Source organism: Excalfactoria chinensis, chromosome 9, assembly GCF_039878825.1.
Source record: "Excalfactoria chinensis isolate bCotChi1 chromosome 9, bCotChi1.hap2, whole genome shotgun sequence".
Lineage (NCBI taxonomy): Eukaryota > Metazoa > Chordata > Aves > Galliformes > Phasianidae > Excalfactoria > Excalfactoria chinensis.
Window position 1 is genome coordinate 541,612 of NC_092833.1, and position 20,329 is coordinate 561,940.

Here is a 20,329-nt window from a genome sequence, read left to right on the forward strand (position 1 = left end):
TCAGGGCAGTCCTTGCTTGTGAAGTATCAACAGTTGTCTGGTATGGCTGGTTAACCTTGTTAATTATCAGCTTCCCTCTACAAAAGTGCACATAGTGAAAATACTTGGATGAAAATTTGATAGTTGTTCCTTTTGCTCTCATTGCAGGTACTGGCTCCATGCATCACGTCTGAATTGCCCTGTTCTTTAAGTTCCAGCTCAGCCCATCTCCTTGATGCACACTCACAGCATCATGGCCAGTACTCAGGATCACCTGAGCTTGTCTTCCTCTCCAAACTCCATCGGCAAAGCTTTCTGTGAGGATAAAGACTTTGGTAGGCTACACGATGAACGTGGGCCTACTGGAAACCACCCGTCCCCCGAGCTCATAGAGGATATGCGTGAGAAGGGCTTGCTGCAGACGGACCTCATGGACAACATGAACAGCCCGGTCACTGCAGCCGTGCTGACCAGCATCAGTGAGGACTCTAGGGACCAATTTGAGAACAGTGTGCTGCAGCTAAGAGAGCAGGATGAATCTGAAACGGCCATTCCTCAGGGCAACAGGAGCACTATGGATGGAGAGAGCAACAGCGGGGCGGACGATGTTAAAGTGCAGTTCAACAGATCAGGCAGTGGGAGCGGTGGGTTTCTGGAGGGACTTTTTGGCTGTCTCAGGCCTGTGTGGAACATCATAGGCAAGGCGTACTCCACGGACTACAAACTGCAGCAGCAAGGTAAGTGGGGAAATAGGCTTTCATTTCTTCTGGGACAGTGTGTGAAGATGGGAAAAGCCACAGGTTGCTTTCCTCAGTTTTGTGTGTGACTGTTTTGTCACGTTCAGCCCTGTAATGGGTTTGCAAAGAGTAAACTTGTACCTCACAGCCTAAACTTGTTAGTGTCAAAGGCTGCCAAGGATGGAGTCAAATGTTCTAAACCAGGTCCTTGGACTGCTGTAACAAAGTTGGGATCTGAACCAGGTATTTCTGTAAGTGAGGGTCAGAAGAATTGTGGCAAACATGGGGTTGTACCAACTGCTTTGTTTCTGCAGCTTCCCTGTGCCAGACGAACTTGACATAGGGGTTTTTACTGCTGCGTGTGCATGAGGGCTGTCTCCAGTTGACTGCCAAATGGCAGGAGTATTTCTTGGCTATGGGCACATTACGTTACAAAGATATGTATATATGTATGCACAAAAATTGTAACTTGGGAGTAGGATATGTCCTGAATGATTGCATGCATTTGTCCTTAGGGGCTGCTGAAAGCTTAAGAGCCAATTATGCTGTGCCTTTGGTGTCCAATTTCTCCCCTGGCATAGGGGGAGGGAAGTGGCAGATGGGAAAAGAACAGGCTGTCACTGGAATTAAGGAGCTGAAATGGGTGAGGTGTGTGCTCATTGAGAATGGGAACAGCCTGACCACCGCTACCGAGGGGTAGAAACCTCCTGTGTCCTCAGTTTTAATTAAATGGTTTTCTGGTGTAGACAAGTCACAAGATAATTTGGTCAGAAAACCCAGCAGTGTTTCCTAAAACCCTGGTTTGGTTGGGGAATGGTTCCTAAGGTGAGGTAAGAGCACCCATGGCGTCCAGAGGGGAGGATGCTACCACCCTGTCAGCATTGTGCTGTTTGGTTTGTGTGCTTGATGTGAAACTGAAGCTTTCAAAAGAGATGACATTGTTTTGTTTATGTATCGCTATCATACTGTATGTATATTTAGAAAACAACAACACAACACCATCCAATTTACACCAAAATTACAAGGCCTGACGTATGTGTATTGCTTTTGAATGAGTATATATCCATTGTTTTCAGCTCCTGATTTTTCTCATTCTGCACAGGAATGAGGAGTATGGATCTTTATGGCATTTAGAGCAAGAAACTGGTTTCTCTGTGCAGAGACTGAAAACTGCTATTTCAAATTGCACTGATGCACGAGTGTGACACTGTGGGTTCATCTTGATCCCCAGCTCTGTGCAGTGCTTCTGCAAAGCCATGCTGCACAAGGCTATGGATGCTTCCAGCCGTGGCAGATCAGAGCCGCAGATCAGCGGATGCCCTGCAACCTGTAATCACCACTGAATGCTGCTTTGGGAAGCTTTGAAATAGCCACAGATGTAGCAATATGAGGATTGCTTTGAGTCTACAGTGAGTGGCCTGTGTGGTTCAGCTGTGTCCACAATGTCTTCACTGCCATAAGGGAGAGCCAGAATATATATTTTTCTTCAGAATTGTGCACTTGGCCAGAGCTCTGATGTTAGACTGCTGCTGTCCTTGAGGGTTTTGTCATACTCTGACATTCATAGTTAGGGTGAGAGGCCACAGCCTTAAGTTGTGCCAGGGAGGTGTTCTGGAACCATGGAGATGTGGCACTGAGGGACGTGGGCAGTGGGCATGGTGAAGTAGGTTAATGATTGGACTTGGGGATCTCGGAGGCCTTTTCCAACCTTAACGATTCAATGTATCTATGGTTCTGTTTTCCATACAATCTCATTCTGCTCATTGCAACCACATTTGTACTCTCATCAGCTGCACGCAAGCCTCCAATTGGTGATGGATGGCCAGAGGGTTGAGGCTGTTGTGCTCCTTGTTTGGAGCAGGGGCTGCAGGAGCACCTCTGGCCCTTGGAGCAGCAGGGAGGTGCTGCGGTGGCCTTCCCTTCCCCTGGGAGCTCATTTGCAGCCTTGGGCTGCTGCCTTGGTTCTGTCCAGATGATCTGTGCCCTGCATTAAGGCAGAGGGGCGTTCTACTGCTTTTACCTCCTCTTTCCTGAGCTACCTGATTACACTGTGCTGATTTTTGGTGAGTGCTGTCTGCTTGTGAGTGTTATCAAGCAGAACTGTTGCTCATCCTGCTGCCAGTGCTGGCAAACAGCAAAAATTTGCTTCCAGTAGATGGGCTGGATGGCTCGAGTCGTGCCTGCCTTGCTTCCTTTGGGATACAGATTACCATCATTCCGCTCCAGTGGTTCTTAATCACCTTAGAAACACAAACTTTTGCATAATTCCTACCATTATTATGCTTTATTTTATTGAGAAGTGCCCCACAGGTTCATTTAGGCCCAGAGAAGACTGGAACACGAACCATTCCATGCTGTGGTTGCACAGTGCGTTGCTTCCCTGCTGCTGGAAGCCTCAGCTGATAACACTTGTTTCTGTATACCTATTTTTAATACTGACTCTTGTCAGCCTGTTGTCCTTAGAGGTGGTTCCTGGGAGCAGCAGAGGACACATACATAATGCATATATATATATATATATATATATGTATATATATATATATATATGTTTATTTGGTAGGTTGTTCTCCAGCATCTTCAGCCTCCCTGGGAAGTGTCAGTGCTTGTTGTGTTATGGGAAACATGGACTTGGCTGCCCCCAAATTGTAGCCATGTTCCATGCAGTGAGAGGGTTTTTTGAGAGCTTTTGTCTTACTGTATTTAAAGGGAGCTTATATACAAGATGGAGACCAACTTTTTATGTGTTCAGGACAAGGGGGAATGGCTTTAAACTACAAGAAGGGAAATTTACTGGCACATGGACAAGTGTGGGTGCCCCATCCCTGGAGGTGCTCAGGGCCAGGCTGGATGGGGCCCTGGGTGGTGGTGGGCCCTAAGCTGGTGGGGAGCAGCCAGCCCACAGCAGGGGTTGGACTGGATGGGCTGTAAGGTCCCTTCCAACCCAACTGTTGTGTGGTAATGGGTAACACAGAGACCATGTGGGCTCCTGGGGCTTAGCAGTCTGCTTACCTATTGCTGCTCACAGATTGGGGTGCAACAGAGAAGTGACAGTGCTGTGTGCTTTGTCTAGGAAAGGCAGAGTCCTTGTGCAGGAAGGCTATTTCAGTATGAAGCAACAGTTTCAGTGTTGCCCATGTAAACACACTGTTCACCAGCAAACACAAAACAGCAGCTGTATTTGCCACTTCTTCCAGCAACAAGGTGGCTGACAGGTAGAAATACATCTCTGAGTTTCTCCATGAATGCGTTGTTTTCCATATTGAAAGAACACGTGCTGAGAATTGAGCTTTGCCCCACAAAGCTGAAGGGATTTTTTGCTGTAGGTGAGCACTGGTGTAGAGTTCAGTGGGCAGAGCAGGTGCTGGGCTGGCTCTCCTTCACTGTGCCCACAGCAGGAGGCACTGCTGGGGCTGATTGCTGCAGGGAAGGCTGTCAGGTCAGTCCTAGGGAGCCTTAAGGACACCCATTCCCATCAGTGGAGGCACTGTCCCACTGTAGCTGGATGGCTTTGTGCTGGCCTGGTGGGTTTGCACAGTCACACCTTTCTTTTATTTCAGAAATCAGTGTGTTCGCTGTTGCTTTGGTTGCTAAATAATTCATTCTCTAAATGACAGCTTTTATTGAGTTGCAGGAAATGAACTATTGCTTGCCTTTCATCTCAGAGTCTGAGGGATGTTGTGGTAGTTTCAAGGTGACTTGTAGACAGAACAGCTTTCTGTTCCGCTGTTCTTTAAGCAGCTTTAACAGCACTGCTGGACCATGCCGGCCGCATCCAGATAACAGTGTGCAGTACTCAAGAGGAGCAGCCCTATAAGCTTTACGTGCTTGTCTGACAACTGCTATGCACAGTGTTGGTGCAGGAAAGACCTGTTTCTGTTAGTGGTGGTGGCTGACGTGCTCTGTGTTTGGTAGCTCTGTGGGGATTGGTCTGGATTTTACAACCTGCCGCTTCTGGCTTTCTTCATTTACTATTTTTGCTCACCTTCTAAGAGGAAAAAACCTTTTTCTGGTGTCAGTTATGTTCATTGTATGTTTCTTATCATCTCCATTTTTCCATGGAGTCATGTAGTTAATAACAGATACCATCATCCTTCAGTTTTGGAGCAGAGGAGCTGCTCCCTAAATTGCCACCCCATTGCCCAGCTCTGCTAAGCAGCTGCTACCTGCTTCATCCATGTGGCTCACCCAGTGTCAGCTGTAGGGTGGTTGAGAAGAAACAGTTTGGGGACAGCCAGAGAAGAGCTGGAGGAAAGAGCTGCTGGTACTGAGCATCTCAGTGCTTGGAGATGCCATCTCCCACCCATGGAAAATCCATCTTGAAATACAATGGGGGAAGTGGAAGGTGCTGTCTTGGTGTGATCTTATAGCAGAATGCTTTTGTGGTCCTTCTTCACGCTGTTCCTTTGCCAATGCCTAGATACGTGGGAGGTCCCGTTTGAGGAGATCTCAGAGCTGCAGTGGCTGGGCAGTGGTGCACAGGGAGCTGTCTTCCTGGGCAAGTTCCGGGCTGAGGAAGTGGCCATCAAGAAAGTGAGAGACCAGAACGAAACAGACATCAAGCACCTGCGGAAACTCAAACACCCCAACATCATTGCCTTCAAGTAAGTGGTGGAGCTTGTGAGAAATGTACCAGCACGGCCTCTGTCCAGGGGAGAGCTATGTGCATGTGTGCCCTGGGCAAGTTTGTGATTCCAGGAACTGAATTAGGCTGACCATAGGACAAAATGCATGGTTATCCTTTCTCAAATCATTGTTGTGAAAACAAAGCCATGGTCACCATTCTCACCCAGCGCTGCACTTTGCATGAAGGTTTGCAAAATGCCTACTGGGAACTCTGAAACTACAAAGGTAGGAAACTGAAGGAAACCCACTCTTGTCACCAGTTGGATTCCTTCTATGCAGAGTGCGGAGAAAGCATTCCCATCCCTGTGCAATTAGGAGAGCTGGTATCATGGCCTTGCCCTAGTGGGGTAGGCAGGTTGCTCTCCTGCCCCTTCATTGCCACCTTTAAGGGTTTTTTTGGGACTCGTGGTCTCCTGGTCCTCACTAGTTGTGTGTTTCCTTTGACAGGGGAGTCTGCACTCAAGCTCCATGCTACTGTATTATCATGGAGTACTGTGCACATGGGCAGCTCTATGAAGTCTTGCGAGCAGGGCGGAAAGTCACTCCTCGGCTGCTTGTGGATTGGTCCACTGGGATTGCTAGCGGGATGAATTATCTGCACCTTCACAAAATCATCCATCGAGACCTCAAGTCACCAAAGTAAGTCTCCAGCTATTAAATGTGCCCCAGCTGTGACTTCACTGTAGGTGTTTCCTGTTCCATTAGCCTGTGACAAGTCTGGGATGGTGATAGGACAAGGGGGGGGGAATGGTTTTAAAGAGAGAAAGGGGAGGTTTAGGTTGGATCTTAGGAGGAAGTTTTTCACCCAGAGGGTGGTGATGCACTGGAACAGGTGTCATGGTTTTGTAATTTTTGCTATTGGTATGAACAGCTTGCCTTCATCAGTTGGGCATGTCGATTAAGAAGGAATTGTCTCCCAATGGCTGTTGCAGTGCAAGAGAGCTCGCAGAATGCTGATTTCTTTTTTTTTCTTTCCTTCAGTGTTTTAGTTACACACACGGATGCAGTTAAAATCTCAGACTTTGGTACCTCTAAAGAACTCAGTGATAAAAGTACCAAAATGTCTTTTGCGGGAACTGTGGCTTGGATGGCCCCGGAGGTGATACGCAATGAGCCTGTTTCTGAAAAAGTGGATATCTGGTGAGTAGGAGAATTGTTTTAGCTGGGTATCTTCACCTTCTGTTTAACCAGTTGGTTTTCCTTAGTACCTATATATTCAGCACGCTTTTCTGTCCTAAGGAATGCTCCATTGTAGACCACTTTTCTCCATCCATCTGGTGTCCTGAACTGTCACTGCACCGTGGGCTGTGGCAGAGAGAAATGACATGCAGATGTCACACTGATAACAACTCTTGAGGGAAGACTTTTGTTTTTGGGGTCTTCATGGGTACTGCATCTCAGTTCCTGCCTTGTTGTTTCTGCATATTGAATGGTAGTAGCCAGGATGAATGCCCTTCTCCCTGTTTTACAGCCATGATGTTTGTTTCAGCAGGCTACAGCAGAGCCAGCTTTTCTGGGAGACACTATTGGGTTGTTTTGGAAAGAAAACACGTTCACCATTTGTCTCCTGTCCTCCCTTTGAATCGCAGGTTCCTTAGGAGGAATGCTGCAGTGCTTCTACCCTCAGCTTTCTGCCTTTCAGGGTGACTCAAGAACATTGTGTGGAGCATCATGTCTGATGCTCTGCTGGGGACTGTGAGCACTCCTTGACTTCTTTTCCTGAGTGATTTAGAGGTGGTGCTCTTTGGTGTAAACTTAAAGATGCCTTTGGCCCATTCCTCTTCTGTGGAAGCAGTGGGGACTGCTCAGACTCCTCCTTGACATCCATTCTTCCCACAAGATGAGTAAAAATGATGTTCATGAATGCTGACAACAAATGAGAACAGCTCCTAAGCAGCTTATATGTCTGCTCTCTCTCATCCTTTACAGTGTGCTTGGGAAAAAAAAAGGAAATCTATAATCTTATCAGGAGTCTTGAAAATCCTTTGCCAGGTCTTAATCATAACAAAGCTGAAACCGGATGAGGTTTCCTAGTGGCTTGTCCAACCACATGCGATCCCTGCTTTCCTGCAGCCCATGGAAAAGTTAAAGTTATACTTTAATTCTGTTCTTTGATACTTTTACTCTTTCCCCCCCCCCCCCTCCTTCTTCCATATGATTTGAGATCCCTGGGTTTTGAAAGCATGCCATTTTTCACATGAAGATGTTCCCTGATAGATGATTGTTCACTACATGTAATAGGAGTTGTTCCCCAGGCAGAGTTCACTTTGTGTTTTCTTTTCTCTTTGACCTTCCTTTTTTTCCAGCACAAATAAATGCAAGATGAGATTTATGTGCATTTGATATTCATTTGATATTGACATTTATGTCTGTTGCATTGGTTTCTTTATTTCCATGTTGCAGTAGTTGAAGTGATGAGTTGAAACATTGAAACATCCAGGGCCATTGTGGGCAGTTGAGTACAGAAAAGGAACTTCTGGCTGGGAAAATAAAGCTAAATGACATATTAAAGCAAAACAAAACCCCACAGTCTTTGCTCTCTTGCCTCTTGTCTTGTCAGATCTGTCTATCCTGCAGTAGGTGATATGTTTGTACCAGTAAGAATAGTCAAAAGGTTCTCTTGGAAGAGCTAACTTTCCTCTTCATTTAACAATAATAACATTTCATGCATACAGAAAAGTTTCTAATGTGCTTTCAGGAGTTTTAAAACCTAACCATGAAACAGGAAAACTTATGCTGCTGGGTGTTCAGCCAAGAGCTGAGCAGGAGAGGAAAAGTGACCTGGTGTGTGCAGCAGGTTTATGAGCTCCAGATGTTTCTATTGAATTGAATTCACATGGGCGTTTTTCTCCTTGTTTGTTTTTCCATCAGGTCATTTGGAGTAGTTTTGTGGGAGCTGCTTACAGGAGAGATTCCCTACAAAGATGTGGACTCCTCCGCCATCATTTGGGGAGTGGGCAGTAACAGCTTGCACCTTCCTGTTCCTTCCACCTGCCCAGATGGCTTCAAAATCCTCATGAAGCAGACCTGGTAAGAGCCTGAAACCCAAACAGGTCTACAGCTCACTCCTAGTGGTGAAACTGGTGGGAGTGTTGAACCCAGAGCATAAGGTTCTTAAATACACTCACAATTGTCACAAGAACAGGTGTTAAAATTCTGGATTCTGCTTCCTTGTGGCTGCAGGCCTGTGCTCCAAAGGACATCTGGAGTTCAGAGGAGGTGGGAAGAGACGTGTGGGTTGAGCAGGCAGGGCAGGGCTCTGGCTGGCTGAAGAACGAAAGGATTGTTGTTTATCTGAGCGATGCAAACCCTTCTGAAGTGACTGGTTTTTTTGACAGAGAGAGATTCACACTTTGTGTATGAAGTCAGGATTTTCCACATGTGAGGTAGCTGTAGGAGGAGCTTTCAGTTACTTCAGCTTGCCAGGTTAGAGTTGAAATTCCTGGTCTCAGGGTTATGTAGGAGTGCTTAATCTATGTAATTTGGTCTTGACATGGAGTTTTAGTGATCTTCCCACTCTTGTGTTACACCAGCCATCCTCCCAAAGGCACAAAGGGGAAAACAGGGCCAAAGCATCTATGGATCCTTTAAATGCCTTTTTACCCTCATGATTGCAAGGTGCAGCAGTTTGCAGGGCTGCAGTATGTGTGCTCAGACGGATGCTCTGCCTAACAGTGCTTCTATACATGGCTGCAAGGTGCAGGAGGTTGTCTGTGCCACTTTGAGCACTGCATACATGTGTGGAAGTAGGTCTGTAGGGGAGAGGTGTCTGGAGAAGCTGATTCTTGTCCTGCACGCTGAATCTGGTTCAGTCTTGAAGCTTAAAGGTACAAATGGATTTCTATTTTAGTAGGATCTTGCACAGATGCTCGGGGTGTTACAATACTGTGTGGGCTCAGGCACATACACATATGGGACTGAAAATTTCCGCAGACTTAAATTAATTGGAGAATGAAATGAGATCTGTGTCTTCTTGACTAACAGGTTAGGAGTGGTTTCACTTTCTACTATATCTTTCCTGTTTTCCTATTTTAAAGACCATCACAAACCAGAAACAGAATCCAAACTGCGTCTAGATCAACAATCTTGCATTCAGCAAAAGACAAAACCTAAAAATGCTCCTTTGCTCCAATTTGTCAGCTACCTCAGAGGACTGATGCCAGTGAGAAGCATTTTCAGAAGGGCAGCAGTAGCTGGTACCTTATCTCATGGTGGGTGTTTGTTTTGTTCCAGGCAGAGCAAGCCCCGGAATCGTCCCTCCTTCCGACAGACACTGATGCACCTGGATATTGCATCTGCTGACGTGCTGGCTACTCCTCAGGAAACCTACTTCAAATCACAGGTAACTCAGGCTGTAGCTCATGAGAAGTAGGCAGCTGCATGGGTTTGGTTTCACACGTTGCTCTGAGTACAGCAAAAGTCAAAATCAGTGATTTCAGTTGGATTCCTGGGGAGAAGCAAAGCTGATGGGTGTTTTTACTTGAGCTTCCACCAAATGAGACATCTACTGGCTCTGGGCAGGACCTGTCTCATTCACTTCTCTCTGAGACTTCTGACTTGAGAAGCTCTGCTCTCAGCTCCAGGAGGCCACAACACTGTTGGGAGGAGCTGTTCTTTTTATAGTGAAGATGAGCAGGGTGGGCAGTGGGACAAAGAGCTCCACAGGGCTGTGAAGGTGCTCTGGGGACTCTTAGGGAAAATCTAAAAGCGTATGATCTAGAGATCCCTCTGAGCACTACCCAGTAAGCTATCGGCTGCTCCTGGGGTGGGTGTGAGAATGAAACTGAGCCTCCAGTACAGATGTTCTATGTAGCGTTGGGGTGCACGAGAGGAAGTGGATGTGTTCCTTAAAGCTGCAGGAATCAGAGCTTCAGGGGTTAAACAGAGTTATGATATCCTGCTGACGGTCACTCCTGTCATGTGTATAGCTTTCCAAGTTTTCAGCCATTCTGTTTCCTTTGAAAACTAGGTAGGAAGAAAATCATAGAATCATAGGATCACAGAATGGCTTGGATTGAAAAGGACCCCAATGATCATCCAGTTTCAACCCCCTGCTGTGTGCAGTGTTGCCAACAGACCAGGCCAGGCTGCCACATCCAGCCTGGCCTTGAATGCCTCTGAGAGACATTAGGAGTGTCTCTTATTTTTATCTTTTTTTGGTAGAAAATGTGGACATATTTTATATGTCTAAACTGGAGTACAAAATTGAAAACATAACAAGAAATTGTTGAAACTAGACATGCTGTGATGTCTTCTTTGGTGCAACCAAAGATCATTAATCCTCTGTAAATACCTCAGAGTAAATTGCTTCCCTAGGCTGAATGGAGAGAAGAGGTGAAGAAGCATTTTGAGAAGATTAAAAGCGAAGGAACCTGTATCCACCGGCTAGATGAAGAATTGATTCGCCGTCGAAGAGAGGAGCTGAGGTCAGTTGATAGACTTGTTTATTGTCCACTTACCCAATCCAGCCTTCTCTCCTCCAGCACCACCATCCCAGCTCCCCCAGCCTCTCCTCGTGGGTTGTGTTCTGCAGCCCCCAGACAGCCTTCATGTTACTCTATTCCTGATTGCTGGGTTTGGTGCTCCTGGTGATATAAATTCAGGCAGCCTAAATTCCTCTTGAGTTCAGAAACTCATGCAGTTCCCGCAGGCATTCTGAGTAACTGTTGGAAGGATATATAGAGAGAAACAGTGGGACTTGTTCCTGCTCTTGGGCTGCCTGAACAGTTTGCTCAAAGCAGGAGAGGGGCAAAGGCTTGTGTGTTTACCAGGAGATATTTGTTCTGAGTTTTGGTGTTTGTGATAACAGTGCAGAAGCTGATAGATCGCAGTGAGAAATACACCTTGCAGTTTGCTGTGAGCTTTCCCATCCCTGATGCTTTCTTTGGGTTATTTGTTTCCCGAGAAGTGAATACAATCCGATTTATCATCCCACTGAAATCGGTTGTGAAAGTTAGGTCAACTTAAAAAGTAAAGCAGAATGTTTATTTAAGAAAGCAAATTGTTACCTTCTATGATACAAGTTTGCAATTTATAGTTATGACAGAGAAATGTAGAATGCCAGTTATGTCAAGCTGGAGAAATCAAAGGAAGCCTTGTTGAACCAGCTTGCTGTAGTTGTCCATCAATGCTCCTTATCCCTTGGAGGCTTTCAGAGGCCACGTTTTCCAGCTGTGGTTTCAGATGCATTATGCAATTGTACCATAGTGTATGGGAGATTGGTAATCACAGCCTGAACCTCTGATTAATCAGCTGAGGCAAGTATGGGGTCAGCTGTGGGAGCACAGGTGAGAGTGATGTAGCTGTGCTCCCGGGAGGGGTGGAGCTTGACTCCATCCCCTCTGAGACCTCATTTAAGGGCTGACTCCCACTGGAGCAGTATCTCTTGGAGATCGCTCACCAGGGAGGACTGCCTCAGCTGCTTCAGTCAAGGCACCACCATTGGTGAGTTTTTCCTTTACTTATTCACTTATATACCTTCTGTACATTTTGTTTCCATCTGTACATTTAAAACCAATACATTTGGCGAGCCAGGCAGGAGCCTGCAAATATCGGAAAAAAAATGTCTTTCCTGTGGAATGTGTTTAGCTGGTTCAAGGGGGAGAAGATCACCCCCTTAGGGAAAATCCTCCCTGGACAAATACCAGGGTTTGAGGCGTCCCCATATTTTCAATTAGCGACGATTATCGAACAATGGGGGCCCTTACGGGTAACGGGCAATATGTCCCCTTACCATCTAACTGAATACTTTCAGGGGTTGCAAAAAGATATTTTGACAACCAAGGAAAGGCAAATGGCTGCATCCATGGCTGCTTGGCCTTTATTGAATGCTTTAAATCAGGCAGAGGTTAAATCAAATAAGATTGAACATGAAAATCAATTATTAAAAGCCCGCATTGAAAAATTGGAGGGCGAAATTAATCTATTAACGGGGAAAAATTCATCATTTTTTTCAAACACCCCCCAAATTAGATATATTACAATGGATGATAGTAGGGATCCTGAAACATCGGATCAAACTAAGGTCACTAAATCTGACCTAGAAGAGCCACTTAAGACGGACTTATTAGAAGTCCGTCCTATGGTAACTCAAAAAACAAAAAAAGTCCAGGAGCGACCAGCAGGGGTGCCTCCTGATCAATGGACCCCTGCTGACTCCTATTTACACGTAACAGCACGTCCATACACACCCACCGAACTTATGGATCTAGTACAGCGCTTCAGGCAAAGACCGAGGGAAAGTGTCCCAGCCTGGCTGCTACGATTATGGGACTCGGGAGCAGAAAGTGTAATAGTTAGCGGCTCCGAGGTATCTAAACTAGCAACTATAACAGTCCATCCTGCCCTGAGGCAGAGATTGTACTCAGGGTCCCAGTTCCCTGAAGAGAATCATTCAATCGTAGATTGGATAATGGCTGCCTGCCGTATGGTATGGTCAAATAAAACAGACATGCCAATACATACAGGAATGTGGTCTTCTATGGAAGACCTACAAAATTATATCCGGGAACTAGGCATGCGAGAGGCTGTCTATGAAGATGTATCTGTTAGTCCGGACATGGTGAAGTTTTCCGCAGGAATGAGGGACCTAATCTTACAGCAGGCTCCCTCACATATGTATGGAACATTGGTTTCTATATTGAATCCTCTAGTGGCCGCAGAGGCAGCAGTCCAACATGCTGCCCAATTGGTAGCGGACCTGGGAGAGACTGAGCGCCTGAGAACCAAGCGCAATATTAGAGTAATTGAAGATTCTGAAGTTTTTCCAATAACCCGAGCCAGGAGATCGGCTCCACGAACCCCTCGGGCGGGACCCATTAGGGTGTCCCGAAAACAAATGTTTAATGATCTACTCCGAGCAGGTGTTCAATTTGCCAAAATTGATGGGCAGCCCAATCACGTTCTGCTTCAGTTGTGGAAACAGCTGAAGGATGAACAAAAATTTCAAAACCGCCCCAAAAGACCGGGGATAAGGCTTATAGAACGACGACCAACAACAGTTTGGAATCTAGAAGACTTTGTCGTGCCAAATAGGAAAAAGAGGCCACCTCAGGTGCCTCGGGTCACAGTACCAGAGGCATCAGAGGTAAAAGACCTGAATCTGGCCCAGTTTATGGCGTGATGAGGGACGTCAGTCACCCTAGGGCCTCTAGACGGGACCGGAGGCCCTATGTGGAATTGACAATATATTGGTCCCGAGAGAATGTGCAGAAGGTTATGGCCCTCGTTGATACTGGGGCGGAAACATCTATAATATATGGAGACCCAACAAAATTCAGAGGGAACAAAGTAATGATTGGAGGCTTTGGGGGACAGACCGTTCCAGTCACCCAAACTTGGGTAAAATTGGGGGTCGGGCGCCTCCCACCACGGGAGTACAAGGTATCTATTGCTCCAATTCCGGAGTACATATTGGGAATTGATATCTTGTGGGGTCTGGCTCTCCACACAACAGTGGGAGAGTTCCGGTTGCGGCAGAGATGCATTAGTATCCGGGCAATTCAGACAATATTGAGAGGCCATGCAAAACATGAGCCTATTTGTCTGCCCAAGCCACGTCGGATTACTAATGTAAAACAGTACAGACTCCCAGGTGGGCAGGATGAAATAACAAAAACAGTGCAGGAATTAGAAAAAGTGGGTATTATAAGGCCTGCACATAGCCCGTACAACTCCCCAATATGGCCAGTGCGAAAATCGGATGGAACATGGAGGATGACAGTGGATTACAGGGAATTAAATAAGGTCACGCCGCCCGTTCATGCAGCCGTACCCAATATTGCCTCCCTAATGGACACACTAAGTAGAGAAATTAAAACGTATCACTGTGTCCTAGACTTAGCGAATGCATTCTTCAGTATTCCAATTAGTGAAGAATCACAAGACCAGTTTGCATTCACATGGGAAGGCAGGCAGTGGACTTTTCAGGTTCTGCCGCAAGGGTATGTGCATTCACCTACTTTTTGTCATAATTTGGTGGCGCGTGATCTGGCTAAGTGGCAGAAGCCACATAATGTAAATTTATATCATTATATTGATGACCTCCTGTTAACGTCCGATTCATTAGAGGCGGTGAGACAAGCAGCAGATTTATTGATAGCTTATCTGCAAAAGAGAGGGTGGGCTATAAACCCACAGAAGGTGCAAGGTCCGGGGCTATCTGTAAAATTCCTGGGAGTAATTTGGTCCGGAAAAACCAAAGTACTACCCAGTGCAGTAGTGGATAAAGTCCAAGCGTTCCCAGTCCCTACAACATCGAAACAGCTACAAGAGTTCTTAGGTATATTGGGGTATTGGCGCTCCTTTATACCTCACTTAGCTCAGTTGTTGAGGCCATTGTATAAGCTTACCAAGAAGGGTCAATCGTGGAACTGGGGGAAGGTAGAACAAGATGCTTTCCAACAGGCAAAGCTGGCAGTTAAACAAGCCCAGGCATTGGGTATATTTGATCCGACCCTCCCAGCTGAACTAGACGTTCATGTTACCCAGGATGGTTTTGGCTGGGGCCTGTGGCAACGCCAGAGTTCTGTTCGAACCCCCATTGGATTCTGGTCTCAGGTTTGGCACGGAGCAGAAGAAAGATACAGCATGATTGAAAAACAGTTATTGGCTGCCTATTCAGCGTTACAAGCGGTAGAACCAATAACGCAAACAGCAGAGGTTATAGTTAAAACTACATTACCGATCCAGGGGTGGGTAAGAGATCTAACTCACCTTCCTAAGACAGGGGTGGCCCAAGCACAGACGGTAGCACGATGGGTCGCCTATCTAAGTCAAAGAAGCAGCCTGTCTTCGTCTCCACTCAAGGAGGAATTACAGAAGATCCTAGGCCCAGTGACATATCGCAGTGATACGCCGAAAGAACCAATGGTCGCTCCACCAGAGAAGAGCCCTGTTCAGGAAGGAAGATATCCTATTCCTGAAGATGCCTGGTATACGGATGGGTCCAGCAGAGGCAACCCGAGCAAGTGGCGAGCTATAGCATACCATCCCTCTACTGAGACAATCTGGTTTGATGAGGGGGATGGTCAGAGCAGCCAATGGGCAGAATTACGAGCCGTGTGGATGGTTATAACTAAAGAACCTGGTGATGGCATCCTGAACATCTGTACGGATAGTTGGGCCGTGTACCGGGGGCTTACTCTGTGGATTACGCAGTGGGCTACCCAGGAATGGACTATCCACGCCCGACCGATCTGGGGGAAAGACATGTGGGTAGACATTTGGAATACAGTCAAACACAGGACGGTATGTGTCTACCATGTCTCTGGTCATCAACCCCTGCAGTCACCAGGAAACGATGAAGCGGACACACTGGCCCGAGTTCGATGGATTGGGAATTCACAATCCGAAAATATTGCCCGATGGTTACATCAGAAGCTACGGCATGCTGGACAAAAGATAATGTGGGCAGCTGCTAAAGCATGGGGGCTGCCTGTACAGCTATCTGATATCGTCCAAGCATGTCAGGACTGTGACGCTTGCTCGAAGATGAGACCAAGACCGTTGCCTGAAACAACATCCCACATTGCTAGAGGATATAGTCCTCTTCAGAGATGGCAGGTTGATTACATTGGGCCCCTCCCTCGGTCTGAGGGGGCGAGATATGCCCTGACCTGCGTTGATACTGTAAGTGGACTGCTGCAAGCCTATCCCGTACCAAAGGCAAATCAAGCATATACAATTAAGGCACTCACTAAACTGATGTCTGCATATGGGACACCTCAAGTCATCGAGAGCGACCAAGGGACTCACTTTACTGGAGCGATGATACAGCGCTGGGCAGAAGAGAACAACATTGAATGGCGATTCCATCTGCCATATAACCCAACAGGGGCAGGCCTTATTGAACGCTACAATGGTATTCTTAAGGCTGCCCTGAAGACAGACTCCCAGTCCCTGCAGGGGTGGACAAAAAGATTATACGAAACCCTGCGGGACTTGAACGAAAGACCTCGGGATGGCAGACCCAGTGCTCTGAAAATGTTACACACTATATGGGCCTCCCCTCTTAGGATTCAAATTACAGGTGCTGATAATGAGGTAAAACCGCAGGTTGGTAATGACAATAATCTTCTGCTCCCTGCCCCTGAGAATCTAAAACCAGGAATCCATAAGATAAATTGGCCCTGGAAGGTGCAAGTAGGACCCAAGTGGTGTGGCCTACTTGCACCTTGGGGGAGACTATTGGAGGTGGGAGGTTCAGTTACCCCCTCGGTGATAGGTACATGGCCTACTGACATCGTGGTCAATACTCCGGTCTTTATTGCTAAAGGGACACCCATCATGTCCCTATGGCAGATCAGGACTCCTCCTCTGGTGCCAGATATAGTTTTACAGCCACAGATATCTGGCCAGAGAGTATGGTATCGGAGGCCGGGACATAATCCGGTGCGAGCAGAAGTATTGACCCAAGACAAGAATACGGCCTGTATCTTGCCCTGGAGGGCAGACCTTCCTCTCCTGGTACCCTTGAAACATCTGTATTACTCTCCCTAAGATTTTAAGCCTCTAGGACCATCAGAGAACAATTTGTGTGGACTGATGAAACGCAAATGGACCTGCACCTCGAGATGGCTTGTCTCCAGTAACATCTATCAAGCACTGGCCCACGGAAGATCGTGAATACCCATCCAATCATCATTTGAATAACATCAGCATTCGGTGCGACGGGAAATTGTATCAGCGTCGCGTTGGGTCTCTGTGATAAGGGAAAACTCACCTAATCATTGGTTCACGCTGTGAAGGGGTGGAGTGTATGGGAGATTGGTAATCACAGCCTGAACCTCTGATTAATCAGCTGAGGCAAGTATGGGGTCAGCTGTGGGAGCACAGGTCAGAGTGATGTAGCTGTGCTCCCGGGAGGGGTGGAGCTTGACTCCATCCCCTCTGAGACCTCATTTAAGGGCTGACTCCCACTGGAGCAGTATCTCTTGGAGATCGCTCACCAGGGAGGACTGCCTCAGCTGCTTCAGTCAAGGCACCACCATTGGTGAGTTTTTCCTTTACTTATTCACTTATATACCTTCTGTACATTTTGTTTCCATCTGTACATTTAAAACCAATACACATAGCTATAAGGGCGTACTGCTTTTTATGAAATGCAAGCTGATGACTTCTGTGCAAACAGGACAATTAGGGCTTGGCTGAAGGGCTTATGGATGCACGTGAGGCATTTGCAGCCTCCCTCATGAGAAGGTGCTGTCACTCGTTTGGGGCTGCTAAACACTTTCTGAATTTCTAATTTATTCTTGGTTTCAAGCTGTTTGCTGTTAGCTCTATATGGGGTTTACAAGCGGTGCAATACTGCTGGCTCATAGAAGACCTTTTCCTCAGCCTTGTTTCCTTATTTCTCCTGTCTTGATCTGCAGACATCAGGCTCTGGAATCATGATTTTTGTCTTCTGATTTTCAGGCACGCGTTGGATATCCGTGAGCATTACGAGCGGAAGCTGGAGCGAGCCAACAATTTATACATGGAGCTCAGTGCTATTATGCTGCAGCTGGAGGTCCGTGAGAAGGAGCTCATAAAGTATGTATCTATGGGCAGAATGGCATGCCACGCACATGGCAGTTTGCACAGTGGACAATAAGCCAATCTAAGCTACGTAGGAGTACATAAAGATTTAATATTTCCTGACATTATTCCAGTGATAAAGAGAGAGGGCTGGCATGCATCAATGGGCTCCTTAAGAGTAGAGCACTGCAGACCATTGAATGCATGTATCTTTATACCATGTTTACTGGCTTAAGGGCACCTTTCCCATTTGATGTTGGCATCCTTTGGCCCCTTTGTAAAGGGAAAAGTGTTGCTGTTCTGGACTGTAGACCAGGGCTGTGTTCCAACTGCCTGATCTCTGCAGAGAGAATTTAGAAAATGACTGTGTCTTTCCCAGAACAGCATGTTGTGTTGCACGCAGCCAGAGCTGAGAAACAGGCACGCAGTGTGCTCGCTGTACAGCTGTGTTTCTGTCCAGCAGGAGCTGCAATTGGATAGAAGGAGAACTGATCTGCTTTATTCTTGTTAAATGTTTCAGGAGGGAGCAAGCAGTGGAAAAGAAATATCCTGGGACTTACAAACGCCACCCAGTCAGACCAATAATCCACCCCAATACAGTGGAGAAGCTGATGAAGAGGAAAGGGGTGTCCCATAAACCAGGCAGCCAGACTAAGCGGTAAGAAGTAACAGCCTCATTCTGTGCCAGGAAACAACTGTAGATCCCCACTGAGATGAGCAAACTGCTTCCTTCCTTTGAGTTTGACCACACAGAACAGGCCAAAGGAGTGTTTACTCTTGGGCCTGGTCTGATGGTCAGAACCACAGCTTCAGGTCAAAGGGATGAATCCTGCCTTCACCTCTACCTATGCAGCTCTATGGAGCTGTTTGGTCCATATGACCTTTTCCACAGGCTATGATGTTTTCATAGGAGGTATATCTCATTTGTGTCTTGAGTTCTGGAGTCCAATTAAAGAACATTTAGATAATCCCTGACTCGAATGACTGTAAGCAGGATGAGGGATTGTGGAAATGAGCCTGCCCTTGAGGAGGTTGGATTCATTGTTGAGAAATGAAAGAGGGATTTGGGAATTCATGCTGTCCTTTCAGATATTTCCTCTCTGCATGACTTTCAGAAAATGAGATTCTTTGGAAAGTTGTTTGTTTTCCTTTTCTGGGGTTTCCAAGAGTTAGAGAGTCCTGATTAATGGTGAATAATGACTTCAAAATCAATATTAAAATGTGCCTCTAACATGGGCTGGCTGATACCGTCAGCATATTAGGGGTTCTATTGTGCATTGCATATGCACATAGTGAAAGACGTGCCCCTACACTGAGTCTTGGAAAAGAGCAGTTTGGGGAGCAGATCATTGAAGTGAATGGAAGAGGAAGAGTGTGTGGTTGATACTGGGAAGAGCAGCATGATGGGCTGAATGGAAAAGGCATTGAGTAGGGGGAATCAAAGGAGCCTAAACACAGAAGTCTCAGACTGCTGGAAGGAGGGAGGCATGTAGACTACAGAAAGCGGAGTATGCTTATGGCTGCTGTGTCTTCAAGCTGATGATGTTGTTTCTTAGTTTGTGGTCTGATGTTAAGCTTTTGCTGACTGTCTCTCAGACCAGATCTGCTGAAGTCGGAGGGCATACCCAGTGCAGAAGCAGCATCCAATGGCTCACCAGTCTCAGGAAGTCCCAAAATGTCAACGCTGAGTGGCAAAAGTCGCTACCGCAGTAAGCCACGTCACCGCCGAGGGAACAGCAAAGGCAGCTACAACGATTTTGCAGGGATCTTGAAAAACCAGCCTGTGCAAGATGATGCACCCCCACCTCCACCTCATAATCATTCTCATCACCCCGGTCTACCACAGCAGCATGGCCACGGCCATCCTCACGGCCATCACTCACGGCTTCATGCCCACGGACAGGATATTGCCAACTGTGCAAACAACTTACGGTACTTTGGCCCTGCAGCAGCGCTGCGGAGCCCGCTCAGTAACCATGCACAAAGGAGGATGTCTGGTTCCAGCCCCGACCTCATCTCCACTGCCATGGAAGCAGATTGCCGGAGGAATCTAGAGAGCCAAGAGAGCAAAGATGATCACTGGGAGTGTTGCAATACAGATCAGTACAACTCCTGTCTCCAGTGCCAGGAAGAGGACAGTGGTCAGGTACAGATGTCATCTGTTGAAACAGGAGTGAGCCATTCTCAGTCACCAACAGCTGTTTCCCTGTATGAAAACGCGCAGTACATTGAGAAGATGGAGGACGAGGACTTCAGCAACTGCACGTCAGCATCTGCTCTAGGCACACCACAGCACATGGCTTCCTCAGTACTACCTTGCAAAGCAAGACCCATTCAGAAGGTAAGGACGGCACGGTGATTTGGAAAAGAAATGAGGCTTCCTCTTTCCCCTGTCCACCAAAAGAGCACTAGAGTTGCAAGCACAACTTGTATCTTGCAGATCATGCCAATGTGAACTTTGCTTTGTGATCTAG

General features: G+C 46.8%; 1 protein-coding gene across 5 annotated transcripts in view; it reads left to right on the forward strand.

Moving 5' to 3' along the window:
* Positions 1-20,329, forward strand: part of MAP3K13 (mitogen-activated protein kinase kinase kinase 13) — a 67,289-nt gene that overhangs the window by 39,278 nt on the left and 7,682 nt on the right. For all 5 annotated transcript variants that reach the window (XM_072344156.1, XM_072344152.1, XM_072344157.1 and 2 more), the window contains 10 exons: positions 148-716; positions 5,134-5,317; positions 5,787-5,978; positions 6,321-6,479; positions 8,211-8,369; positions 9,573-9,681; positions 10,656-10,765; positions 17,754-17,870; positions 18,376-18,513; positions 19,452-20,196. In XM_072344156.1, coding sequence (XP_072200257.1) covers positions 215-716; positions 5,134-5,317; positions 5,787-5,978; positions 6,321-6,479; positions 8,211-8,369; positions 9,573-9,681; positions 10,656-10,765; positions 17,754-17,870; positions 18,376-18,513; positions 19,452-20,196 — 2,415 coding nt within the window. In that variant the 5' untranslated portion in view covers positions 148-214. The remainder of the gene's footprint in view (positions 1-147; positions 717-5,133; positions 5,318-5,786; positions 5,979-6,320; positions 6,480-8,210; positions 8,370-9,572; positions 9,682-10,655; positions 10,766-17,753; positions 17,871-18,375; positions 18,514-19,451; positions 20,197-20,329) is intronic.